The sequence below is a fragment of the Gracilinanus agilis genome, chromosome 6 (genome assembly GCF_016433145.1).
Source record: "Gracilinanus agilis isolate LMUSP501 chromosome 6, AgileGrace, whole genome shotgun sequence".
Lineage (NCBI taxonomy): Eukaryota > Metazoa > Chordata > Mammalia > Didelphimorphia > Didelphidae > Gracilinanus > Gracilinanus agilis.
Window position 1 is genome coordinate 49,652,871 of NC_058135.1, and position 21,825 is coordinate 49,674,695.

At 38.6% G+C, this 21,825-nt stretch overlaps 1 protein-coding gene across 1 annotated transcript in view; it reads right to left on the reverse strand.

The window, feature by feature from the left end:
* Nucleotides 1-21,825, reverse strand: part of MANBA (mannosidase beta) — a 125,346-nt gene that overhangs the window by 65,272 nt on the left and 38,249 nt on the right. Inside the window, exons 6-8 of the mRNA XM_044680364.1 lie at nt 19,312-19,483; nt 17,750-17,860; nt 2,239-2,390 (exon numbers count right to left, since the gene is read on the reverse strand). Coding sequence (XP_044536299.1) covers nt 2,239-2,390; nt 17,750-17,860; nt 19,312-19,483 — 435 coding nt within the window. The remainder of the gene's footprint in view (nt 1-2,238; nt 2,391-17,749; nt 17,861-19,311; nt 19,484-21,825) is intronic.

Below are 21,825 nucleotides of genomic sequence, written 5' to 3' on the forward strand. Positions count from 1 at the left end.
TCACTCCCCAAGGCTCCTCGGACCCAGCTCACCTTACCCAGTATTCCTTATGCTGCATGGATGCATGGAGTGGGGGTTGGCAGAATAAAAGTTTTGGTGTGACACTGTCCCCTCTCTCTACTTCCCTGAACGTGGCTGCAGAGCCTGGGCTGAGAGCCAGGCGGGAGAGTGCACACACATGGTCAGTTAGGTTAGATTAGGCTTTAATTTGCTTTTTCTATCTTTAGTGATTATTAAAAAAAAAAACTACAGAAAAATAAGAACCTGGAGTTATTTATTTAAATTTAAATTTTACACTAAGAAATAAAAAAAGGAATTGTTTCAGAAAAACCTGGGAAGAATTGTATAAACTGATTCAGAGTAAAGTGAGCAGAATCAAGAGAATTATTTGTATGATGTCCTTATTAAACTAAATGACTACAAAAGATTTAGAAACTGATCAGTGCAATGACCAAATAAGATTCCAAGGGACTGATGATGAAACATGGTACCCACCTCCTGACAGAGAGGGGATGGATTCAGGCTGCTGAATGATATACTCATTTTTGGACATAGCCAAAGGGGAAATTTGTTTTGCTCGACCATGTAAAATTAATACAGGGTTTTGTTTTTCTCAATTTGGGAGGTGGGGAGGAAGAAGGAATCTAAGAATATGGCTGCCACCTAAAGAGAAGAAAGGAAAAGAAAAGAAAGAAGAGAGGGTCACTAAGTATGTTTTTGAAATATACAGAAGGAATGCAAAAATAAATCATACAACAAGCAGAACAGCTTTGAAAGCTTGAAAGTCCTCTGAAATAGAAAAAAATTTAACATTTAATTTGTTATATCCTTTAAAGGGAGTCCAAGTTAATAACAAAAATTCCTGGCTTCATGCACAACTCTTTTTGTTTTACTGGGTCAAGGAAGCCCATATTCTAGTCAATATTTAAGTTCAGAATTTTAAAAATATAAGAAAAAAATGAAGGCCCAGAATCTTCCTGGGGGGGTCTGGAGGATAGAAGAATAAGGGAAAAAAGGATGACCTGGGACAGAAAGTCATATGCTCTTTGTAACAAGGACCCAATTCCATCCATAAATTCTGTAAAGAGAACAAAAATCAAAAACAACAATGTCCAAAAAAAATTCCTGACCCCCATATCCTGTGCCTTAAAGAATTTAAGAGAGGCAGCTAGGTAGCACAGTGGATAGAGTGCCAAACCTGGAGTTGGAAGGAGCTGGATTCAAATCTGGTCTCAGACACCTCCTATCTGTGTGACCCTGGACAAGTTACAACTCCAATTGCCCAGCCCTTACCACTCTCCTGCCTTAGAATCCGAAATTAGTATCAACTCTCCAACAGAAGGTAAGGTTTTTTAAAAAAAATGAAAGAACTTAACCTACTAGAAAAAATTACAAAATATTAGTACCTTTTTTATAGTCACAGGAAAAAATGTTTTATTTATTTTTTAGTACCTTTAAATAACAACAGAGGAAGTTACTGTGAATATTTGACAGATGCCAATCATGAAGGTTCTAACCAAATTTTTTTTATAAAATGTCAAATAATAGACACATTAAGCAATAGACAATAAATACAAAATACCAAACAATTTCAAAATCATGGTAAACTTCAAAATCAAGAAAAACTATATCAATATTATAAAGAAAAATGTTCCTTTTTGTAATAGGGAACTTTGAGAATTTGCTGCACATTTTCTAAGTCCATAGTTTTGAAGTTTGTAAAACAAAAAAACAAAAAACTGCTGACCTCGAGACAAGTTTTCTCTATTTTTGTTCTCCAATTTTAAAAAATGGCTAAATTTTATTTTATTTTCATTTGCAAAGTCAAAGTACAAGACAAGTAAATCTTAACATTCCGAAAAGAGAGGCAAGGCTTATTCCAAAGCAATTTGTTATTTTTAATAATAATTTTTTAAAATAGTAAAAAGTGGACAATTCTTGATTTTTCAGGAACCAGTTTATCAGCCTGTGGATTAGCCCAGAGGGCAATATTCTCTAAAGTAGTTAACTATATCAACAAATGGTTAAAGGATTTATGGACTCTTCTCTGGAAAAAAAAAATGCTAAGTTCTCACCAATCTGAGATGGTTAAATGTGATACTGTTTAAAAATAGAGATTTATTAAAATGGTCCAAAGCATTGGTCCCTTGTTATTGTTACATTAGCACAGTATGAATAAATGACTGCCTCTTAAAAACCATATATGGCTTTAAAAAAATGAAGTGAATTCTAACTTACGAGTCCACAGTTACTCTATCCTGGAAGGAGTCTGCTGGAATCCAGTTAGATCCTTTGATAAATATGGGAAGTCCATTAATTTTGAAGTAGAAACTTAAGCCTGAAGACCCTGCTATTGGAGCCTCTATAAGTTCCACTGTCCGGAAATAAACCTATTTTGAATAGCAAAAGAAAAAAAAAGTGAGAATTCATGGAAAGCAAGCAAAAAAGAAAAACTGCACCTCAACTTTCAATAACTAACACACAAGCAAATGTTAACAATCCTGCTGCTTAGAGGAGCATTTCAAGCCAGCATGGTTTATGAGGGTTTATTTTATATCCTGCAACTTTGCCAAAGTTGTTCATTATTTCTATTAGTTTTCGGTCGAATCTCTAGGATTCTCTAAGTATACTACATATCACCTGCAAAGAGTGATAGCTTAGTTTCCTCATTGCCTATTCTAATTCCTTCAAGTTTCTTTTTCTTCTCTTATTACTGTAGCCAGCATTTCTAGGACAATATTGAATAAAAGTAATGATAACGAACATCCCTGCTTCACCCCTGATCTCACTGGGAAGGCTTCTAGCCAATCCCCCATTACAGATAATGTTTGCTGAGGGTTTTAGATAGATACTCTTTATCACTTTAAGGAATGTTCCATTTTTTCCAATGTTCTCCAGCTTTTAATAGGAATGGGTGTCGTATTCTGTCAAAAAGCTTTTTTCTGCATCTAATTTCAAGGCAACATGATAAAGTAGAAAGAATGCTGTATTTGGAGTCAAAGGGCCTGAGGTTCAAATTCCAGCTCTGTTATTTACCCTTCTAATATCACTGGATTGCCCAAAGCTTTGCCCTTTTCTGCATTCTGCAGGCATTCCACCACCCTCCCTTCCCCTGCAACATTAGCTGATTAGGCTGACTAAAGCAAGTTGTACCAGGTAGGCTCAGACAACAGCAAGGCTCAGAAATCAAGGGTCAGGCCAGTACTGGGGCTCAGAACCCATATGACCTTGGACAAGCCACAGTATGTCTCTATGCCTCAGATTCTCATTTGTAAAATGAGATGGTTTATATAACCTCTAAGGGCCCTTCAGCTCTAAATAAATGATTCTATGAAAGTATTCATCTTAAAGAATTAAAAGAAAAGATTCAAACTCTTAATGTGGCCCATGCACTTTCTCTTTACACTGATGCAGTGGAAAGAGCTCCAGAGTCCTAAGACCTGGATTCATTTCCTATCTTTGATATTGACCACCAGTGTGACCTTGGGCCAGTCACCACCCTTGTTCCCTCCTTTTCATAGGTCTCTTTTCCTTAGGTAAAATGAGGAGGTTGGATTAGATGGATATTCTGATAGGAAAAAATGTTAACAATGGAGGGACATGTCTAAGTCACCTTTTACATCATAGATTTGTTCAAAGTGAGCAATTATGTTCGATATGTTTGAAAGGAATTTTTATAACCCAAAATAAAATTGAACACAAAACATTTCATAATCTGACTTCTTCTACCCAAGGGGGTAATCATTTCAACTTTTTATTTGTAATATTCAAGGCTCAAGATTACTTGTTTTCACTGATAGGTTTACTCTAGATGGTGAAGAATATCCCACACTCAGGACATGCTCTTTCTGAGGTTTTCCATATGGAGAAGTCAGGATGGGACTGTGTGGTCTTAGGCAAACCTCTCTTGTCCTTAGCCAACCCAAGGAGTCAAATTAGATGATCTCTAACATCTCTTTGAGCTTAAAATCCACAATCCCTTGATCCTAGATAGAACCACTGCTGATTGGTGAGAGTTAATCATATTTATCCTGCCAAAGAAGGTATCGATCATTCCCCAGAATTTTTCTAAAAGAAACTCACACCAATTCTCTGTCCAGAATCTCTTGATTAGTAGAGAGAAATGGTCATTAGATTTTGCAATTAAGACATCACTAGGAAAAAAGAGATAGTTTCAGAGAAAGCCATTTCAATTGGATGATGAGGTCAGAAGCCAGATCACAGAGGATTTAGAAGAGGAGATGAAGGTATATAGTATGTAGATAGATTTCTCAAGGCATTGGAACAGAAAAAGGCAGGAAAGAGATAGAATGATAGCCACCAGGGATGGTAGAATCAAATGAGAGTTTTCTGAGCTTGGGAGAGACATAGGTGTGGTTTGTGGGCCACAGCTAAGGGGCCAGTAAATAGGGAGAGATTTGAAAATGAGACAGGATGATAATGTAGCCATTCTCCTGGTGAAGACAACAGGAGGATAGGATCAAAGGTCCACAGAACAGGACTGGCCATGACAGTGACATGGGCTAACTTTTTTTTTAATATTTTTTTTAAACCCTTAACTTCTGTGTATTGTCTCATAGGTGGAAGAGTGGTAAGGATGGGCAATGGGAGTCAAGTGACTTGCTCAGGGTCACACAGCTGGGACGTGTCTGAGGTCGGATTTGAACCTAGGACCTCCCGTCTCCAGGCCAGACTCTCAATCCACCAAGCTACCCAGCTGCCCAAGGGCTAACTCTTCATTAGTTATTAGAGTGAAGGAGAAGATAAAGTATGATATCAGAAGAATCTGAGATGAGGAGAAGTGAAGGAATTCTTCGTGAATGGTCTCAATTTCTTTCATGAAGTATCATTCAAGGTCCATGGTGGAAAGGATGGAGGGAGAGAGAGCTGAGGCAAGAAGGTCTGAAATAGCCACCGTGGAGAGTGGGTGAATTGAGTAGGGAGCAGTCAAAGGATTGTCTTGTAGCAGTGAGGGTCCTGTTGGGATTAAATACATTTGGTGTGTGGTGGATTCACCATAGTTTCATGATTTCCTCCAGCTCCATTAAGCAGAACATGAAAAGAAATAAAAGAGGCAAATGTTAGGAGTGATCCAGATTTGGGCATGGCAAGCAGTGATCAATGATAGGCCAAGGGGGTCCAGGAACTCAAGTTAAGGGTAGTATAGAGCTAAAATTGTTCAACAAGAGGCTGAGTTAGGGAGAAGAAGAGAGTGTAGTGAGCGATGTGTAGTGTAGAATGGTCTGAGACAGAACCAAAAGATGGAAGGAATGGAGATCACACTAAGGACAACGTAAGGAGCCTGGAGTTGTAACACAAAGAAATATAAAATGATAAAATATCAGGATAAAATAAAAGAATTTAAGAGATAATGAGCACAGAAATGGAATATTTGTGAATGATGGCAAGATTAAGGGTATAATCATCTCTATGTAGCTGAGGGAAGAGGGGATGAGTCAGATCATAACCAAAATTATTATTATTATTATTATTATTATTATTATTATAGCTAGCATTTATACAGTGTTTACTATGCACCAGGAAATGTGCTAAGCACTTTAATAAGCATTATCTTATTTGGCTCTCATAACAATCTTGGGAGGTAAGTGCTATTATTATCCCCATTTTACAGATGAGGAAACTGAGGGAGATTGAGGGTCAATGATTGCCCAGAATCCTACAGCTAGTCTGTGTCTGAAGTTTTATTTGAACCCAGACCCAGCAATCTGTTTGCCACACTACCTAGTTGACTGGGAACTTGGGAAGGTCAAGAAAATATCAATATGTATGTTGATGTATTAGCATATGATCAGAGGTTGAGGTGGAGAAAATACTGCGAGCCAGGTACTGAACTCATTGAGGAAGAAAGAATAATGTTCTAAGGATCAAAAGATAATTGCCAGGGGCACTGAGATGGCTAGGTGGATAGAGAGCTAGGCCTGGAGACAGGAGGTCTCGGGTCCAAATTTGGTCTTAGACATTTCCCAGCTGTGTGACCCTGGACAAATCACTTGGGACCAACAGTTAGTATTGATTTTAAGACAGAAAGAAAGGGTTAAAAAAATAAACAATGGCCAAACAGGATCCAATTTGGGTAAGAAATCCATACAGCATGCACCCCAGCAGGCAAAAGTGATGGTGTAGAAGGAAAACTCAGAAGCAGCAATGAGAAGCAGGGAGTATTTCAACTTCCTCCCAGCAACCAGGGAATTGGGGTTTTAAGCGAATGTAAAAATAACAAATGTTGGAAAGGGTGGGGAGGGAGCCAGGACGCAGTGAAGGTCAATAACAGGAAAACGGAAGAGATTTAAGATGAAAGGAAGTTTGCTAATTGTAGGCAGACATTAGAGGGATGGAGTTGGGGTGGTCTGAAGGAAGAGAGAAGGCAAGGGGAGCTGGAGAACAACGTTTGCACCTTCTCAGGCAGGACTTCAGAAGCACTGAGATGGGGAAGGGCATATGCCGATTATGGAAGAATGAGCCCGGCAGTAGTCAGGAGTGAATCGCTGGCAGGAGAAGCATGGTTAAGCCAAGGAGAGCTTGCCCCTGGAGGGAGGAGCATGACAGATGATGGTGTATCCTGTAAGGGCCAAAGAAACCCACCTCATGGCAGATATAGGGGCAGAAGGCAGAGTACAAAAGAAAGCCTCATGCGGGGAAGACGAAAGGGATTTTCTCCAAGGACACAAAGAAGACCACTCTGAAAGTCAAAGAATGGAGCTGATGGCTGAGACCCCGGAATAGCAACAACCAAAGCCAACAGTAGTGGTGGAGGGCTTCTCTGTTCTGACCTCTCTGTAACCTTTGACACTGCCAATCACCTCTTCCTTCTGGGTACTCTAAGGCAGTGATGGGCATACTACGGCCCCCTGAAATGTTCTATCCCGCAGCACCACATTATTCCTAATCTGACAAATACAATGAGTAGGATACAATTACAATGAAACTTCAAAAGAGTTCCCTTAGAAACAGATTGACTGATGAACATTTCCTTTCCTTTGGCCCCCTCTTTAAAAAGTTTGCCCATCACTGCTCTAAGTGGTTAGGACATTGTCAGGACATTAACTCTCCTCCTACCTGTTTAACTACTCCTTGGTAACCTTTACAGCAGTGGTTCCCAAACTTTTTTGACCTACCGCCCGCTTTCCAGAAAAAATATTATTTAGCGCCCCTAGAAATAAATTTTTTTTAAATTAACGCCTTTTTTATAAATCAGATAAAATTTTAAACATAGGATAAAATTCAATATCTTTCCCCTAAAGCCCTCTGCCTTCCCAACTTCCCTGAGGACACCACCCGGTCACTGAGGTTTTATAAAGCTTGCAATCTTTGTGTCATCCTTGACTCCTGACTTGCACTAACCTCTGCATTTTTGATTCTCTTACATACGAACCCTTTTCTCCACACATAGATGCTGCCCTGATATAGGTCTTCATCACCCCACCTAGGCTTTTATAAAATTCTTCTAATTAGTCTTCCTGATTCATTGCAGTTCCTACTCCAATTCATTCCCTAATCCACTGCCAAAGTGAACTTAAGTGTGTACATCTAAGCATATTGCCCTCCTCGCTCAATAAACTTCAGAAGCTCTATATTACTTTTCCAATCAAATAGAAAATGTTGGGGGCAGATGGGTGGCTCAGGGGAGAGCCAGACCTAGAGAAAGAAGAAGGTCCTGGGTTCAAATCTGACCTCAGACACTACCTAGTTGGGTGACCCTGGGCAAGTCACTTAGCCCTCAATGCCTACCCTTACCACTTTTCTGCCTTGGAACCAATAAACAATATTGATTCCAAGACTGACGGTAAAGGGTTTGGGGTGTGTGTGTGTGTGTGTGTGTGTGTGTGTGTGTGTGTGTGTGTTTTTTTAATGCTGCTGGGTATTTAAAATGCTTCACATTTTATTATCTTTCCAGTTTCTTACGCTGTGCTCCTCACCCATTCCCATTTGATGTGCTCTATCCATCCCTTCAACCCAGGGCCTTTGCAATGACCATCATCTAGGCTTAGATGTTCTCCCTCTTGACCTCAGTCTCCAAGCTTATTTCCTTCAAGGTTTAGCTCAAGCAGGAAGTTGTTCCCAGCTCCTCCCATTGCCAGAGCCTTCTCCTCTCCTTCTCCACCTACTTGGTATATATACATCATATCTATGTATGCTGCTGTTGATGTTCAGTCAGATCCAACTCTTTATAACCTCACTTCAGGTTTTCTTGCCAAAGATGCTGGAATAATTTGCCATTTCCTTCTCTATTGCTTCAATTTCCTCATCTGTAAAAAAGATGGGAAAACTGAGGCAAATGGGATATTAAGTGACTTGGCCAGGGTCACATAGCTATGACACGTCTGAGACTGGATTTGAACTCAGATGAGCTTTCGTCACTCCAAATCCAGGGCTCTGTCTAGAACCCAGTGTACATCTAGCTTGTATACACTTAGTTATCTGCATATGGTCTTCTTCAGTAGTTGGCATGAATTGCAGGTGGGAGGAACATGATTAAACTGTTCAGAGTCTTCCCCTTGAGGGCTAGTATGAATTTCCCCTAAAAAGTAAGAGGAGCGGGACTCTGTCTTTCTTTGTAACCCCACTACTTAGCACCCGTCACATAGTAAGTGCTAAATAATTTTCTTTTGACTGAATGACTAACCAGAAAGCGCCAGCCCCAAACTTGGCTGCTAGTTCTGGGAAAATGGAGCAATAAAAGAGAATTTATGTGCTTTGGAGAATGTGAGTCAGTAAAACATCACCACATGTACAACATGAAGAAACAACCCAATTCACATACCACGCACACATCCCAGCTCTGTGAAATACCTTTTACACCCAATGGAAAGTTTTAGCAAAGGCAGCCAAGTGCCAATGCCCCACTCCCCAGAGCAGGAATTTTATCTCCCTAGTGTAGGTTCCTAAACAACCTCAGAGGTCCCCTGAAGGGCCCTGGGGGGGGGGGAGGGGGAGAAGCTATCTCTGTTACCCATTCCTCTCCTCTGGGCACCCCTGATTAGCATCTGGTCCTCCCTCCCCATCTCCTCTGGCCTCCCTGAGAGGTAACATCAAAGTCATCTCCTCCAACAGGTACTTTACTTGGCAAAAAATGATGGGCTGTGAAAAGAGCCTAGCAAAGGGTCAGGACAGCGCCCACGCAGGCTCCACAATGAAGTCTTTCTCTAGGAGGCCAAAGCTGTCTCTGGACCAACCGTCCAAACAAAACCTGCAAGTCCAAGCCTGCAGGTAATAAGATACAGACACTGGTTGCCAGATGAGCTGATAACAGGGCTAAATAGGCAGGAACGCCAAGCTGCATGCTTTACATTCTCTAAGCCAGTGGCTGCCTTCTTCTCTGAGGAAGGCACTTTTAGGATCTTTATTGGACAGGCAGGCCTTCTACCAGCTCCATCAGCCTTTTGTTTCATTTTATTTTATTACACAGAATAACTCGGTACAGAGTGCCAGTCTGGCCAGCTGAATACCATCTTTCAGGCAGGAGTCAGAAGTGTCTTTACAGAAGGGTTTCAGGGCAATCTTGCCGGAGAAGTAAAGACTGCTTGTCTCGGATTTCTCTCCCTGGTACCACTCGCTTCATCACACCAGATGGATGATGTAAAGTCGGGATGTAATGAATCTTGATTCATCAACTAAAAGCTGTTTCTCAGCTGTTTGTAATCAGATACTTCTAAAAGCAAAGCCTTGTGACTAGGGATTTTCAAAAGAGTTATTTTCTATTTGAAAACTTGCCCACATGGCCAGCACTGAGAACTCTTCCCCAGACATTTCAATTCTTAAAAAAATGTCCCAGGCTCAGTGGATCGAGAGCCACCCCTGGAGGCGGGAGGTCCTGGGTTCAAATGTGACCTCAGATACTTCCTAGCTGGGAAATTTCCTTTGCTCAACAACTATAAACATTATTTTACCACTTCTGACTTAGGACGGTTGCTTAGTATATTGCTACATTTTAAGTGGCATTCGATATGCTTGTTTAACAGCAAAAGGGGTAAACCAACTAAACCCCCACTGCCTAGACTTTACCGCCCTTCTGCCTGTGAACCGATACACAGTATTGAGACTACAATGGAAGGTAAGGGTTTAAAATTTTTCCTGCCGACTATTCCCATGAATATGATACTACCTTTGAAGTTCATTCCCAAAGAGAAACGAATGAATCAGCACCTCCACGAATCTGTCCTCATGCTTGGCTTTGAAGATTCACATACAAAGAATTTGGCAACTTCTCCCCATAAGGAGCTTATACCCTAATGAGGGAACCCACAAGCACACATACAAATGGGCTTGTGTATGGATGTATATAACTGTATATGTGGATGTATATGTGTATTTGGGGAATACCAAGCCAAAATCCAGGTTCCCTCTCTCCACTATATGTATGATACACGGAAGTGTTTTAGTATTCAGAGGGACTCAAAACAGCCAACTCTACAAGTCACTACAAAAAATACTTTTCTAGGGAAAAGCTGTCCAAGACAGATGTGCACTGTCCTTATCTGAGCCCCTCTCCCTCCGCTGAGCTCCCCTGGGAAATCAGCCTTCCTGTTCTGGCTCATTCACCTTGGTGGAAATGCTAGGTAGATGCTGAATTAAGCATTTAGAGAAAGGTTAACAACAAACTGGGGAAAAAATTTATAACAATAATCTCTGACAAAGATCTAATTCTCCAAATATATAAGGAACGAAGCCAAATGTACAAGAAATTAAGCCATTCCCCAACTGACAAATGGTCAAAGGACATGAATAGGTAGTTTTCACATGAAGCAATCAAAACTATCAATAAGCACATGAGAAAGTGTTCTAAATCCCTCCTGATTAGAGAAATGCAAATCAAAACAATGCTGAGATACCACCTTATACCCAACAGATTGGCCAATATGAGAGTAAAGGAAAATAAAAAATGTTGGAGGGGATGTGGCAAAATCAGGACACTAATACACTGCTGGTGGAGTTGTGAATTGATCCAACCATTCTGGAACACAATTTGGAACTATGCTCAAAGGGCTTTAAAAGACTGTCTGCCTTTTGATCCAGCCATACTGCTGTTGGATTTTACCCCAAAGAGATAAGGAAAAAGACTTATACAAAAATATTCATAGATGTGCTCTTTGTAATGGCAAAAAATTGGAAAATGAGGAGGTGTTCCTCGATTGGGGAATGGCTGAACAAATTGTGGTATCTGTTGGTGATGGAATACTATTGTGCTGAAAGGAATGTTGAACTGGAGGAATTCTATGTGAACTGGAACGATCTCCATGAACTGATGCAGAGCAAAAGGAGCAGAACCAGAAGAATGTTGTACACAGAAAGTGAAACATTGTGGAAATATCCACTTTTCTACTAATAGCAATGCAATGATCCAGGACAACTCTGAGGGACTTATAAGAAAGAATGCTATTCACATCGAGAGAAAGAACTGTGGGAGTAGAAATGCGGAAGAAAAATATATGATTTATAACTTGTTTATAGGGATATAGGATGTGGGGTTTAGGCTTTAAAAAAAAATCTCTCTTTTGCAAAAATGAATACTAAGGAAATAGGTATCAAGTAATAACATTTGTATAACATTTGTTGGATCCAGGAGGAGGGAGGGAAAAGTGGAAGAAAAGAAAATGATGTAAACATGGAAAAATATTTTTAAAATAAAAATAAAGCATTTAGAGAAGGAATTTCTGATCTAGTCTCAACATCCATTATTAGAACAGAAGGCAGAAATACAGGCAGGATTTTTTTTAATTCCCATATTCCCTGATCTCTGAAGTTTTCTCAGATTATTCAGATGAAGATAGGAAAGACTAGCAATGGAACAGGGAAGAAGAAAGCCACAAATATTTTGTTCCATTTTTCCTATTTCTGCTAGGTAGAAAGTATTGAATTTCAATGAGATTGGACGGGTTAGGAGGAGGGAATGAGCATTTATATAGCACTTAGTACATGCCAGGCACTGCACTAAGTACACTTTTACAAATATTATCTCATTTGAGCCTCCCAATAATTCTGGGAGACAGGTGCTATTATTATCCCCATTTTATAGTTAAGTAAGATGAGGCATATAGAAGTTAAGTGATTTACTCAAAGTCACCTAGTAGTAGAGGCAAGATTTTAACTCAGGCCCATCTAATTGCACTGCAAATGCCTTTTTTAAAAATAATTCCTTATCTTCTCTCCTAGTAACAACTCTAAGACAGAAGGGCAAAGGCTGAGTAATAAGGGTAAAATGACTTGCCCAGGGTCACACAGCTAAGAAGTACCCAAGGCCACATTTGAACCCGGGTCCTCCTGACTCTAGGCCTAGCACTCTATTCACTGTGCCACCTGGTTTTCCCTCATAAATGCCTTTTAAAGAAGACAAAAAAAAAAGTAATCTTAAAAGTAAAAAAAAAAAAATACAGAAGACAAAAAAAGATTAGAAATCCTTTCTCAATAACTATTAAGAAACTATTATTTTACCACTTCTGGCTTAGGATGATTGCATTATATACTGAGTGCTATATTTTTATTGACATTAGATATGCTTGTTAACAGCAAGGGATGGAATCCAACTCCTTCATTTTGATGACAGTGAACTGGGTCACAAGGAAAATGGGTGACTTGCCCAAGACTACTCTGGCAAAGCTGGAATTTGGACTCTTGGAATCCAGACTCAGTGCTCCACAACATTATTAGAAAAGGTAAGATTTATATATATGCATATGCTTGTATATGTATATATATTTATGTATCTATGTATATACATATAAATACATATTCTACCCACAGAATTTATATTTTGTACTACGTTAGAAAAGTTCTGGACATTATGCGTACAAACAAAATTTTATTCTTATTATACACCTAATAAAATGAATTATTTATAGTTTATCTTTCTACAAAGTAGATGAAGAAAAGCTACTCTGATGTATCTAAAAAGCTATGGATATCACCATATTCCTTTCTCCCTCTATAGGATACATCTTTGAAATTCAAAGACTTAATCACACTGAAAAACAGCTCCCTTAGTATCAAGTATTAAAAAGATAAACCAAGTCACTCACAGCACAGAAAGCTTCCCTCTTAGGCCCTGTGCCTAAAGACTGAGTCTTTTTTAGTCTGTTTCTTCATCTATATAATGAGGCTATTAGTTGACACGCTCCCTTGGGTTCCTTCCAGCTCTGGTATTTGGAGAGACTTTGGTGAGTACAAAAGAAACAATAACAGCCTATGTTAGGTTGGAGGGAAAGGCTGGCCAGCAATACTTCTGGCTTTTTCAGAATAACAAACTATTCTCAGTCCAAAACATTTAGTGATAAGCCTTTACTGCTTACAGAACAAATCAGGTATGAACACCAAGATGAGAGTCCTTTATTATTTATCTATTGTCTTACTTCCTTAATATTATCACAATTCTCCAAATCAAATAGTGGTCTCTTCTTCAAATCAATTCCAAATACAATTATTGGGAGCTCAAAAAGAAAGAATATAAACATCTATAAAAGGTATTAAGAGGCGCAGCTGGGTGGCTCAGTGGATTGAGAACCAGGCCCAGAGATGGGAGGTCCTGGGTTCAAATTTGACCTCAGATACTTCCTAGCTGTGTGACTCTGGACCCTTACCATTCTTCTGCCTTAGAACCAATACACGGTATTGGTTCCAAGAGTAAGGGTTTGGGGGGAAAAAAAGGTATTAAGAGAACTAAATAAGAAAAAGAAGAGGTTCTCTTCTGAGAGTTTGAAGAGGAAAGAGAAAGAAAAGAGAGGACAAAAGGAAGAATTCGACCAATGTAGAGAGGAAGAAGGTAGATCATTTAATCATAACTGGAGTGTATAAGCATATACAACATGGAGGAATGGATGGGAAGGGTGGGCATCAGATGAACCTTACTCATGTGAAATGAACACATACAATTTGCTATAGAAATACATCAAATTCAACAGGAAAAAAAAAACAACTGAGAGTCAGGGGAGTTGGGGAGGTTAAAAGAAAAGATAACATTAGAGAGGGAGTAACTTGCAAGGAAAACTAACTTCCTGATACTAAATGGGAGAGTAAAGGAAAGTGGGGGAAAAAAAAGAAAGAAAAGTAAAAATGGCTTCTTAGATATGGGGAATGGCTGAAAAATGATGGAGTGTGGATGGAAAGGAATATTATTGTTCCAGGAAAAAATGAAGGAGACAATTTCAGATTCCTGGATATTATGACTTGACACAAAGTTGAGTAGAACCAGGAGAACAATTTATAAAATAACAATATTATAGAGAAAAAAAATCTGACTTAAGAACTCCAAGGGGTCTAGCATAAAGCATGTTACTCACTCCTGAAAGCGAGGTGACAGACACAAGGGGAAGAAAGAGATAAACATTTTTAGACAAGCTCATTTACAGATTTATTTTATTTGACCAAATGTATTATGAGGAGTTGGTTTTTTTGGCCCCTTTTCTTAGTTTTGAACTGCAAAAACAATAAGGGTACCAAAAAAACCAAAGGGTCACAAATATTTTTAAATATTTATATTTTTACAAATATAAATATAGAGAAAAAAGCAGTTTCAAAAATAACATTTTATTTTATAATATTTTATATTATATACTTTTTTGGATGTATGCATTTATTATTTATGAATTTATTGTTATTTATATAGAACTTTTACTTAAAAGCAAGTTGTGTGAAATGGAAGCTTAATAGAGAATCCTCTTTTTGTGCTTTGCTGTGTGTGAAAATTGTCTTTTTTGGTATTAGCAACTGCTTTACATTATGAACCCTAACATTCTCTCTTAGAATCAATACTGTGTATTGTGTCTGAGGTCAAATTTGAATACAGGACTTCCTGTCTCTAGGCCTGGATCTCACAATACCCTGAGCCACCCAGCTGTCCCCTAAAAGTAATTGTTTTTTTTTAAGAATCATTACAAGTCAATTAAAAGAAAGAAGGCAAAGAGAGAACTCACTTGTTAGCCTTCAATAAGTATAAAAATAAAGATCCTGATATTGAGAAAGACTGACAGCAAGAGAAAAAGGAGCTGGCAGAGAATGAGATAGATTTGTGTCACAGAAGCCACAGACATGAGCTGGGACAGACTCTGGGAGGCAGTGGAGGAGAGAAGGGTGCTGGTCCATGGTATCATGAAGAGTAGGACACTACTGAACAACAACAACAAATCTATAAATATGTAAAATAAGAACACCGTCCCAACCTGACATTGGGAAGTTATCAGTAGCATAAAGACGAGATGATGTTGGAGAGACATTGCTTTAAAAGCACTTTGAAGTGTTTTGTGTTTAGCAAAGAACTGAAAATTGAGGGGATGCCCATCATTGGGGGCATGGCTGAAGAAAACCGTGGCATGTGATTGTTATGAAATAAGACTGTGCTGTAAGAAACCATGAGCAGGTTGATATTAGAAAAACTTGCATGAAATAATGAAGAATGAAAGAAGCAGAAGCAAGCAAACATTGCAAATAGCAAAAGTGATATCATTTGAAGGATAACTGTGAATGTCTATCTCCAGAAAAAGAGCTGATAAATAAAAGTATGCATGATATGGGTGTATGTATGTGTATATATGTGTAAATATATGGCCATTTGGCAAAGATTTATATCTAGATATATAAAAAGCCATATGTAATTAAATATATGTAAATCCATACCATGCACATAAATATATACATATATACATATATATGTATGTGTATAAAATCTTTGTCAAATAGTGGCCTTCTGTAGTGCAGGCTGGGGAGTGAGAGATGACTCCAAATTTAAAATTTTAAATTTTTAAAAATAAAAAGAAATAAAATTAATTTAAAAAAAACAAAGTGGGTGTTTTTATTTCCAATCTGATCTCTGAATCAGTCTCTCTGAAACCCTCTGAAAGTCCCCAGCTGAAAATCCCTGCATGATATTCTCAGATCCCAGCTCACTGTCTCTGTTGATAGTTTTCCAATTAGTTGGGACTTGAAGGCTTGACACTATGCAGGGGCAGATGAAGGCCTTCGCTGCCCTGTGGAAGAGTCAGATTGTTCTGGATCTCCCAGAGGGTGGAAAACACTCAAATGATCTTTGCGAACATCGTGCTTTACCCGATTTTTTGACACAGTCTATGCTACACCTGTGAAATATCTATTTTAGGGCCACAAAAGAAAGGTCAGTCAGCTTCATTTCCAACCCAACTGGCCTTTCTGATCATGACTTCAAATTCTCCGGAAACTCACTGTTTTTACAAGGTGCAATCAACTCTGAAATTCACATCTCCTCAGCACCCCTTGTCCCTCTGGCTGGAGCAGGTAGAGGGTGGACACTAGAGTGCTTCACCCTGATCCTCTGCCATTTAAGGCTGGTGGGCAAGTCATTCACTTCAGTATTTCCCACCCAACTGCTTTCCTGGACTTTATAATCTCCAGAAACTCATTAACCTGCAAGATGAAATCAAAATCTGCAACTCCTATCTCCTCAGATCATTTCCCACCCTGGCTGCAAGACTTCACCATCCCTCTCTTCCTCGCCTTCTATAGAACTTCTTTTTAGGTCTAGTCTTCATCCATCAGATTATAAACTCTGAAGGCAGGGACTTTCTTTGGATCCCTCGAGATTAGCACAATGCTAGGCACATAGTAGGCACTTAACATTTACTGACTCTGACTCCAAATTCCTGGCAGTTTGGCCATGGCTAACGGAGAAGAAAATTTCCATGTAGGATTCCCCTACTACTCACATGGAATTTCAGAAACGGACAAAGCCTAGCAAAAGTAGAAAATATAACTATTGAATACCATAGTTTTGCCTAACCAAAACACCTACACTGAGAGCTCAATAAGCTAGAGATGAGAGAAAATATTTTCAATATACATAGGCCCACGGAAAGGAAAAAAGCCCTGGTCTGACAAAGTCAAATATTGAAAATGTTTAAAGACGGCTATTACATTTAAATGCATCAATAGCTAAAAACACACATGAAACACAGAGGCATCATTTGAAATGATTAGCCCTTTCTCCCAACACTGATATTATAAAATGTAAATAGGACTTGTGGAGGCCCAACTCTGTTCTGACCTTCACTGTTTCTGTTTTAGGGAAGTTATTTATTCAAAATGATATCATGAGCCATGTTAATCTGAGGCTTTCTGCCACTGTGTCTGAGTGCTGGGAACTAGACAAAAATACCTTTGTGGGAGATCTGAAAAGCTCCAAACTTTCCTAGCTTTAGGTATGCTCTGAGCATTTTCCATGTTTAATTTTTTTTTGGGGGGGGGGGTGTAAAAGAAAACATAAGGAGGAACTTATAAACTAAGCCAAATAGAGAAAGTTTTACATCAACAGCATTTCTAAATGTTACCAACCTCCCAGAGGGCTTTTTAAGATGCACTTTGTAATGTGATATATTGTTACATCAAAAGAAAAGAATGTTTTTATACTGCTTTTACTGCTTACAAAATAAAGGACTCTACTATTTTCATAAATGCCATTCGCTAAAGTTGGGAGTATTAAAAGAGGGGGGCAGGGGTGGTACTGTTATTTATGTTTTGAAAGCTCCTTCCAAGTAAAAATAGTAGCTCAATTCTCTGGCAATACTGAAGTTTAAGAAAGCAAGAGAAATATTGTACCTGGAACGCTTGCCTGCTTTCAAAATGGAGCTAAATGACTTTATAATAACAACAACAGCAGCGATAAAAATGATGGTGGTGCTGGTAATAATAAGTATTTAACATGTTATCTCACTGATTTGTAAGTCTGAAAATTAACATAAAAAAGCTACATGAATCAAAAGTGTTTACTCACCTTAGTTAATTTTTCAATATGATAGCCTCCCTCCAGTTTAAAATGTACTGTCAGATTGTAGCCAGTTTGATTTCCATGTCCATTAGGCCACCAAGTCTCCACTGTAATGCTCTTTAGAAATCAGATAAGAAATCTCAAGTAAGTAACCTGTGAGACATGCCCAGCAAATAATAAAAAAAATTCATCACGTGTCCAGGTTTCTTTATTCACTGCATGGCAGCCAACACAACTAAGTTAGAGAGGAAAAAAATCAACCACAGATTCAAATTTTTAATTTAGAAACTTTGGGTCCAAGAAATGAAAGAATTGCCAAACACACTATGTCTGGAGAATGCTGCCTCTCATTAAACAAGACCAAGGAAACAGAAATTAAGCTAAAATCAACATTTCAAACCTGTGCTCCAATTTCAGTAGGAAAGAAGAGAATGAAAAAGAATAAACAGCAAAGGACAGAGAAAGATAAAAGTGGTGGCACAGAAATTTAGAAAAACCCAATGATGCTGCATTTCCCCAATATTATGTACTTTCTTCTCCTCTGTAGTCTTTACCCTTTAAAAGTCATCTTTCTGGTGGGAAAGTAGAATTTGTCTACAGTTTCTACTTTACCTAAACAAAGAACTTACTATTAAGCAACTGGTATGCTGATTTCAGAATTCTGAATGTGACTAAAGTAGGTATTAACCATCCCTAGTGAGGGAGAGAACAAATTAGTTCATGGCTAGCCTTTGGCAAGTGAGTAGAGACATGCATACCCTGGAATTTGGAGCCTTGGGATTTTCTGCCACTAAGTTTTTTTTAGGTTCAATTCTATCAATGGGCATCTCCTACTACATGGAAGATAATAGGCTAAGTTGTCTTCTCCTCTCCCACTTGCCTTTTAACAGGCACCAAGACTATTTAGACAGACCTTTCCTACCTTCATGGTAGCTGTAACCCATCTCTTGGACCTCTGGTGCTAGCTTCCCTCTTTTTTATTATAGGATTGTACTGACTGAACAATATCAGGAAGAAGGGGAAAGGCGATTCTACCTCAGTACATGAAAGCTAAGGATGCTCACAAAAGAAGCTAGTGTCAACAAGTGTTGATTGGTACAAAAAGTAATGGCTTTATCTTTAATTTTTAAGACAATTATGCCTAGAACAGAAGCTAGTGATTCTGGAGCCATGTTTCTAATACTAAAAATGCAATGCCTATCATTTGCTTCATTAAGGGCTAAGGATAACTGACTCACACTTGCTCCATCTTTTATGAGCCTTTACAACTCTTACTAAATTCCGTTGGGAGTCTAAGCAATTTCTCTAGCCCTGACAGCTACAGAAAAGATGTAGTTCATATAGAACCTAAAAATGAAAGAGAAAGAAGACATATCATCATAGTTTGGGCAGAAAATGTTCTTCAGAATACATAATGTGGATTAACTTTGTTTCTAAGGTTTCAAAAATGAAGAGGAGTAAAGAAATGGAGAAACTTTCGACTCAAAATCTCCTTTCGCTTGTCCTTTGAAAATTGAAAGGACCTGGTTTCCATCCCATACACTTCTTAGCAAGAATCAGCCTCTCACCTTGTTGATATTCAGAAGCAATGGTATCATGCTTTTTCCAGGATGAAGTTCAATGTTGTACATCTGGTGGGTTTGCAAACCTGGAATGCTCACTGTTACTTGCCCACCAAATGGTTTTGAACTGACTACATCAAAATAGGCCTCTATTTTAAGATTCCACTCTCTGGCATTGCTCACTGAAATAAAAAGGGAGGAAGGAGAGAAAATATATGTAAAGAAAAGGATTAGTATTATCTCTAGACTCTTCTAGAAACACTGAGAAAGCAAAAGTGTTTGGGACTGCAAAATACTTTCTTAATGCTGATCAGTGCAATGAGAAAGCATAATTCCAGGGCACTGATGAGGAAGCTATCAGGCCATACCCACTTCCTGACCAAGATGTGGAAGAAGCCACATTTTTTTAAAATATGACTGATATGGGAATTTGTTGTGTTTGGCTATGCATATTTACTACAAGGGCTTTGCTTTTATTTTGAAGTGTGGAGGGGAATTATTTGATTAATTTTTAAAAATAAAACATAATTTTTAAATGCCAGTTCACATAAATATTTCTCAACATTCGGTGATATAGGATTTCGACCATGATGGAGACTGAAGTCCCTTAGCAGACCATTTATATAGTTATGGTGGGCAACAATGGTAATGAACTCCCAATTTAGCTAATCATGACTCAACAGAAATAACAGATACTAAGTACCAGAAGTCTTTATAACTTGGCTTGTTGACAATGTTGCAAAATGGGCAGATTACTGGGTTAGGGAGGCATCCTCCTTTTCCTGAGTTCAAAACTGCCCTCAGATTCAGAACTAGCTGTGTGATCCTGGGCAAGTCACTTAACCTTGTTTGCCTCAGTTTCCTCACATGTAAAATGAACTGGAGAAGGAAATGGAAGCCACCCTCGTATCCTTGCCAAGAAAACCTCAAAGGGGATCACAAAGAGTCAGAGTAGCTCCCAGAAAAGGGGCACAGAGATGCCTATTCAGATTCCTGTGGCCAGGTAGTGATTCAGGAGGAAAGGGAGCCAAGCAGTGAGAACCTGGCATTAACAAATCAGTACCCCTCCTATAAAGGTTTACCATGGAAACTTCAGCAAACTTATTAGCTTTAGCTCAGACATGGAATTATTTTTGGAAAATTCAAAATACTCTAGGGAGTTCTGGCTGCCATTTTTATCTTTAAAACATTCAATAAAACAGTGTATTTATTCACTAGGAGCAGTGAAAAAATGGGAAAAAGCCAAACACACCACAGTTTCTTCTTAGTTTGGGGGGCAATTAATTTGTTAGTCTACTAACTGTGTTGCAGTTACTTATTTTTCCCCTAACAAGTAATTCACCAAATTGTGCTTTCTGGGAGGCAAATGTTTTTTGAACAACCCCATCTTGGGCTGTTATTTTGATTCAACTAATGCTGAAAATCACTCTCTTTGGTTAATCCTCCATTGCTCAATTTCAGAAAAGCCTCAGTTCTACCTTAAGTACAGATTTCTTATATTTTATTTTAGAGAAAAATGATGTTCAAGAAAAATAATCCTAGGATATCAGAACTGGAAAAGCCAATCAAGATCCTTGTCATATCAACATCTCACAACTTATACTGAGATAAATTCCAAATTATGACTCAGAAATAAAAGTTCAATCATAAACAATTAAAAAAAATTAAGAAGGAAATGTAGTAGCTGAGTTGCAAATGGAAAGAGGTCTGGGACTGGAGTCAGGAAGATTCATCTTCCCAAATATAAATCCTGCCTCAAGACACTTAACCAACTGTGGGATCCTAGGCAAGTCACTTAATCCTGTTGGTCTCAGTTATGTCATCTATAAAATCAGCTGGGGGGGGGCAGCTAGGTGGTTTAATGGATTAAGAACCAGGCCCAAAGATGGAAAGTTCTGGATTTAAATGTGGCCTCAAACACTTTCCTAGCTATGTGACCCTGGGTACGTCACTTAACCCCCATTGTCTCACTCTTACCACTCTTCTACCTTGGAACCGATTCACAATGTTGATTCTAAGACAGGGTTTAAAAAAAATGAGCTCAAGAAAGAAATGACAAACCACTCCAGCATCTTTGCCAAGAAATCCTCAGAGTCACAAAGAATCTGACACAACTGCGATGACTGAACAAGGAGGAAATATTTATGACAAATGTGGATAGGAAAGGAGTAGCAAGGACTAGACAAAAGGGAAAACGGTTTTTTTTTAGTGAATTTTTAGTGAAACTGATTTAGTGCAAAACTTAGTGGACTAAAAAAAAAAATCAATGAAGTTTTCCAAGACCTATAAGGAAGCGTTTTAATTATAAATGAACAGGAGTCATCCTCCAATAGTAAAATGGTCAAAGGATATGAACAAGCAGTCAAAGGAACAAATCCAAGTTATCAATAACCATATGAAATAATGCCCCAAATCAGAAAAATGGTCTGAGGTTCTACCTCAAATCCACAGGACTGCAAAGCTCTCTTTCACACACACACACACACACACACACACACACACACACACACACACACACAC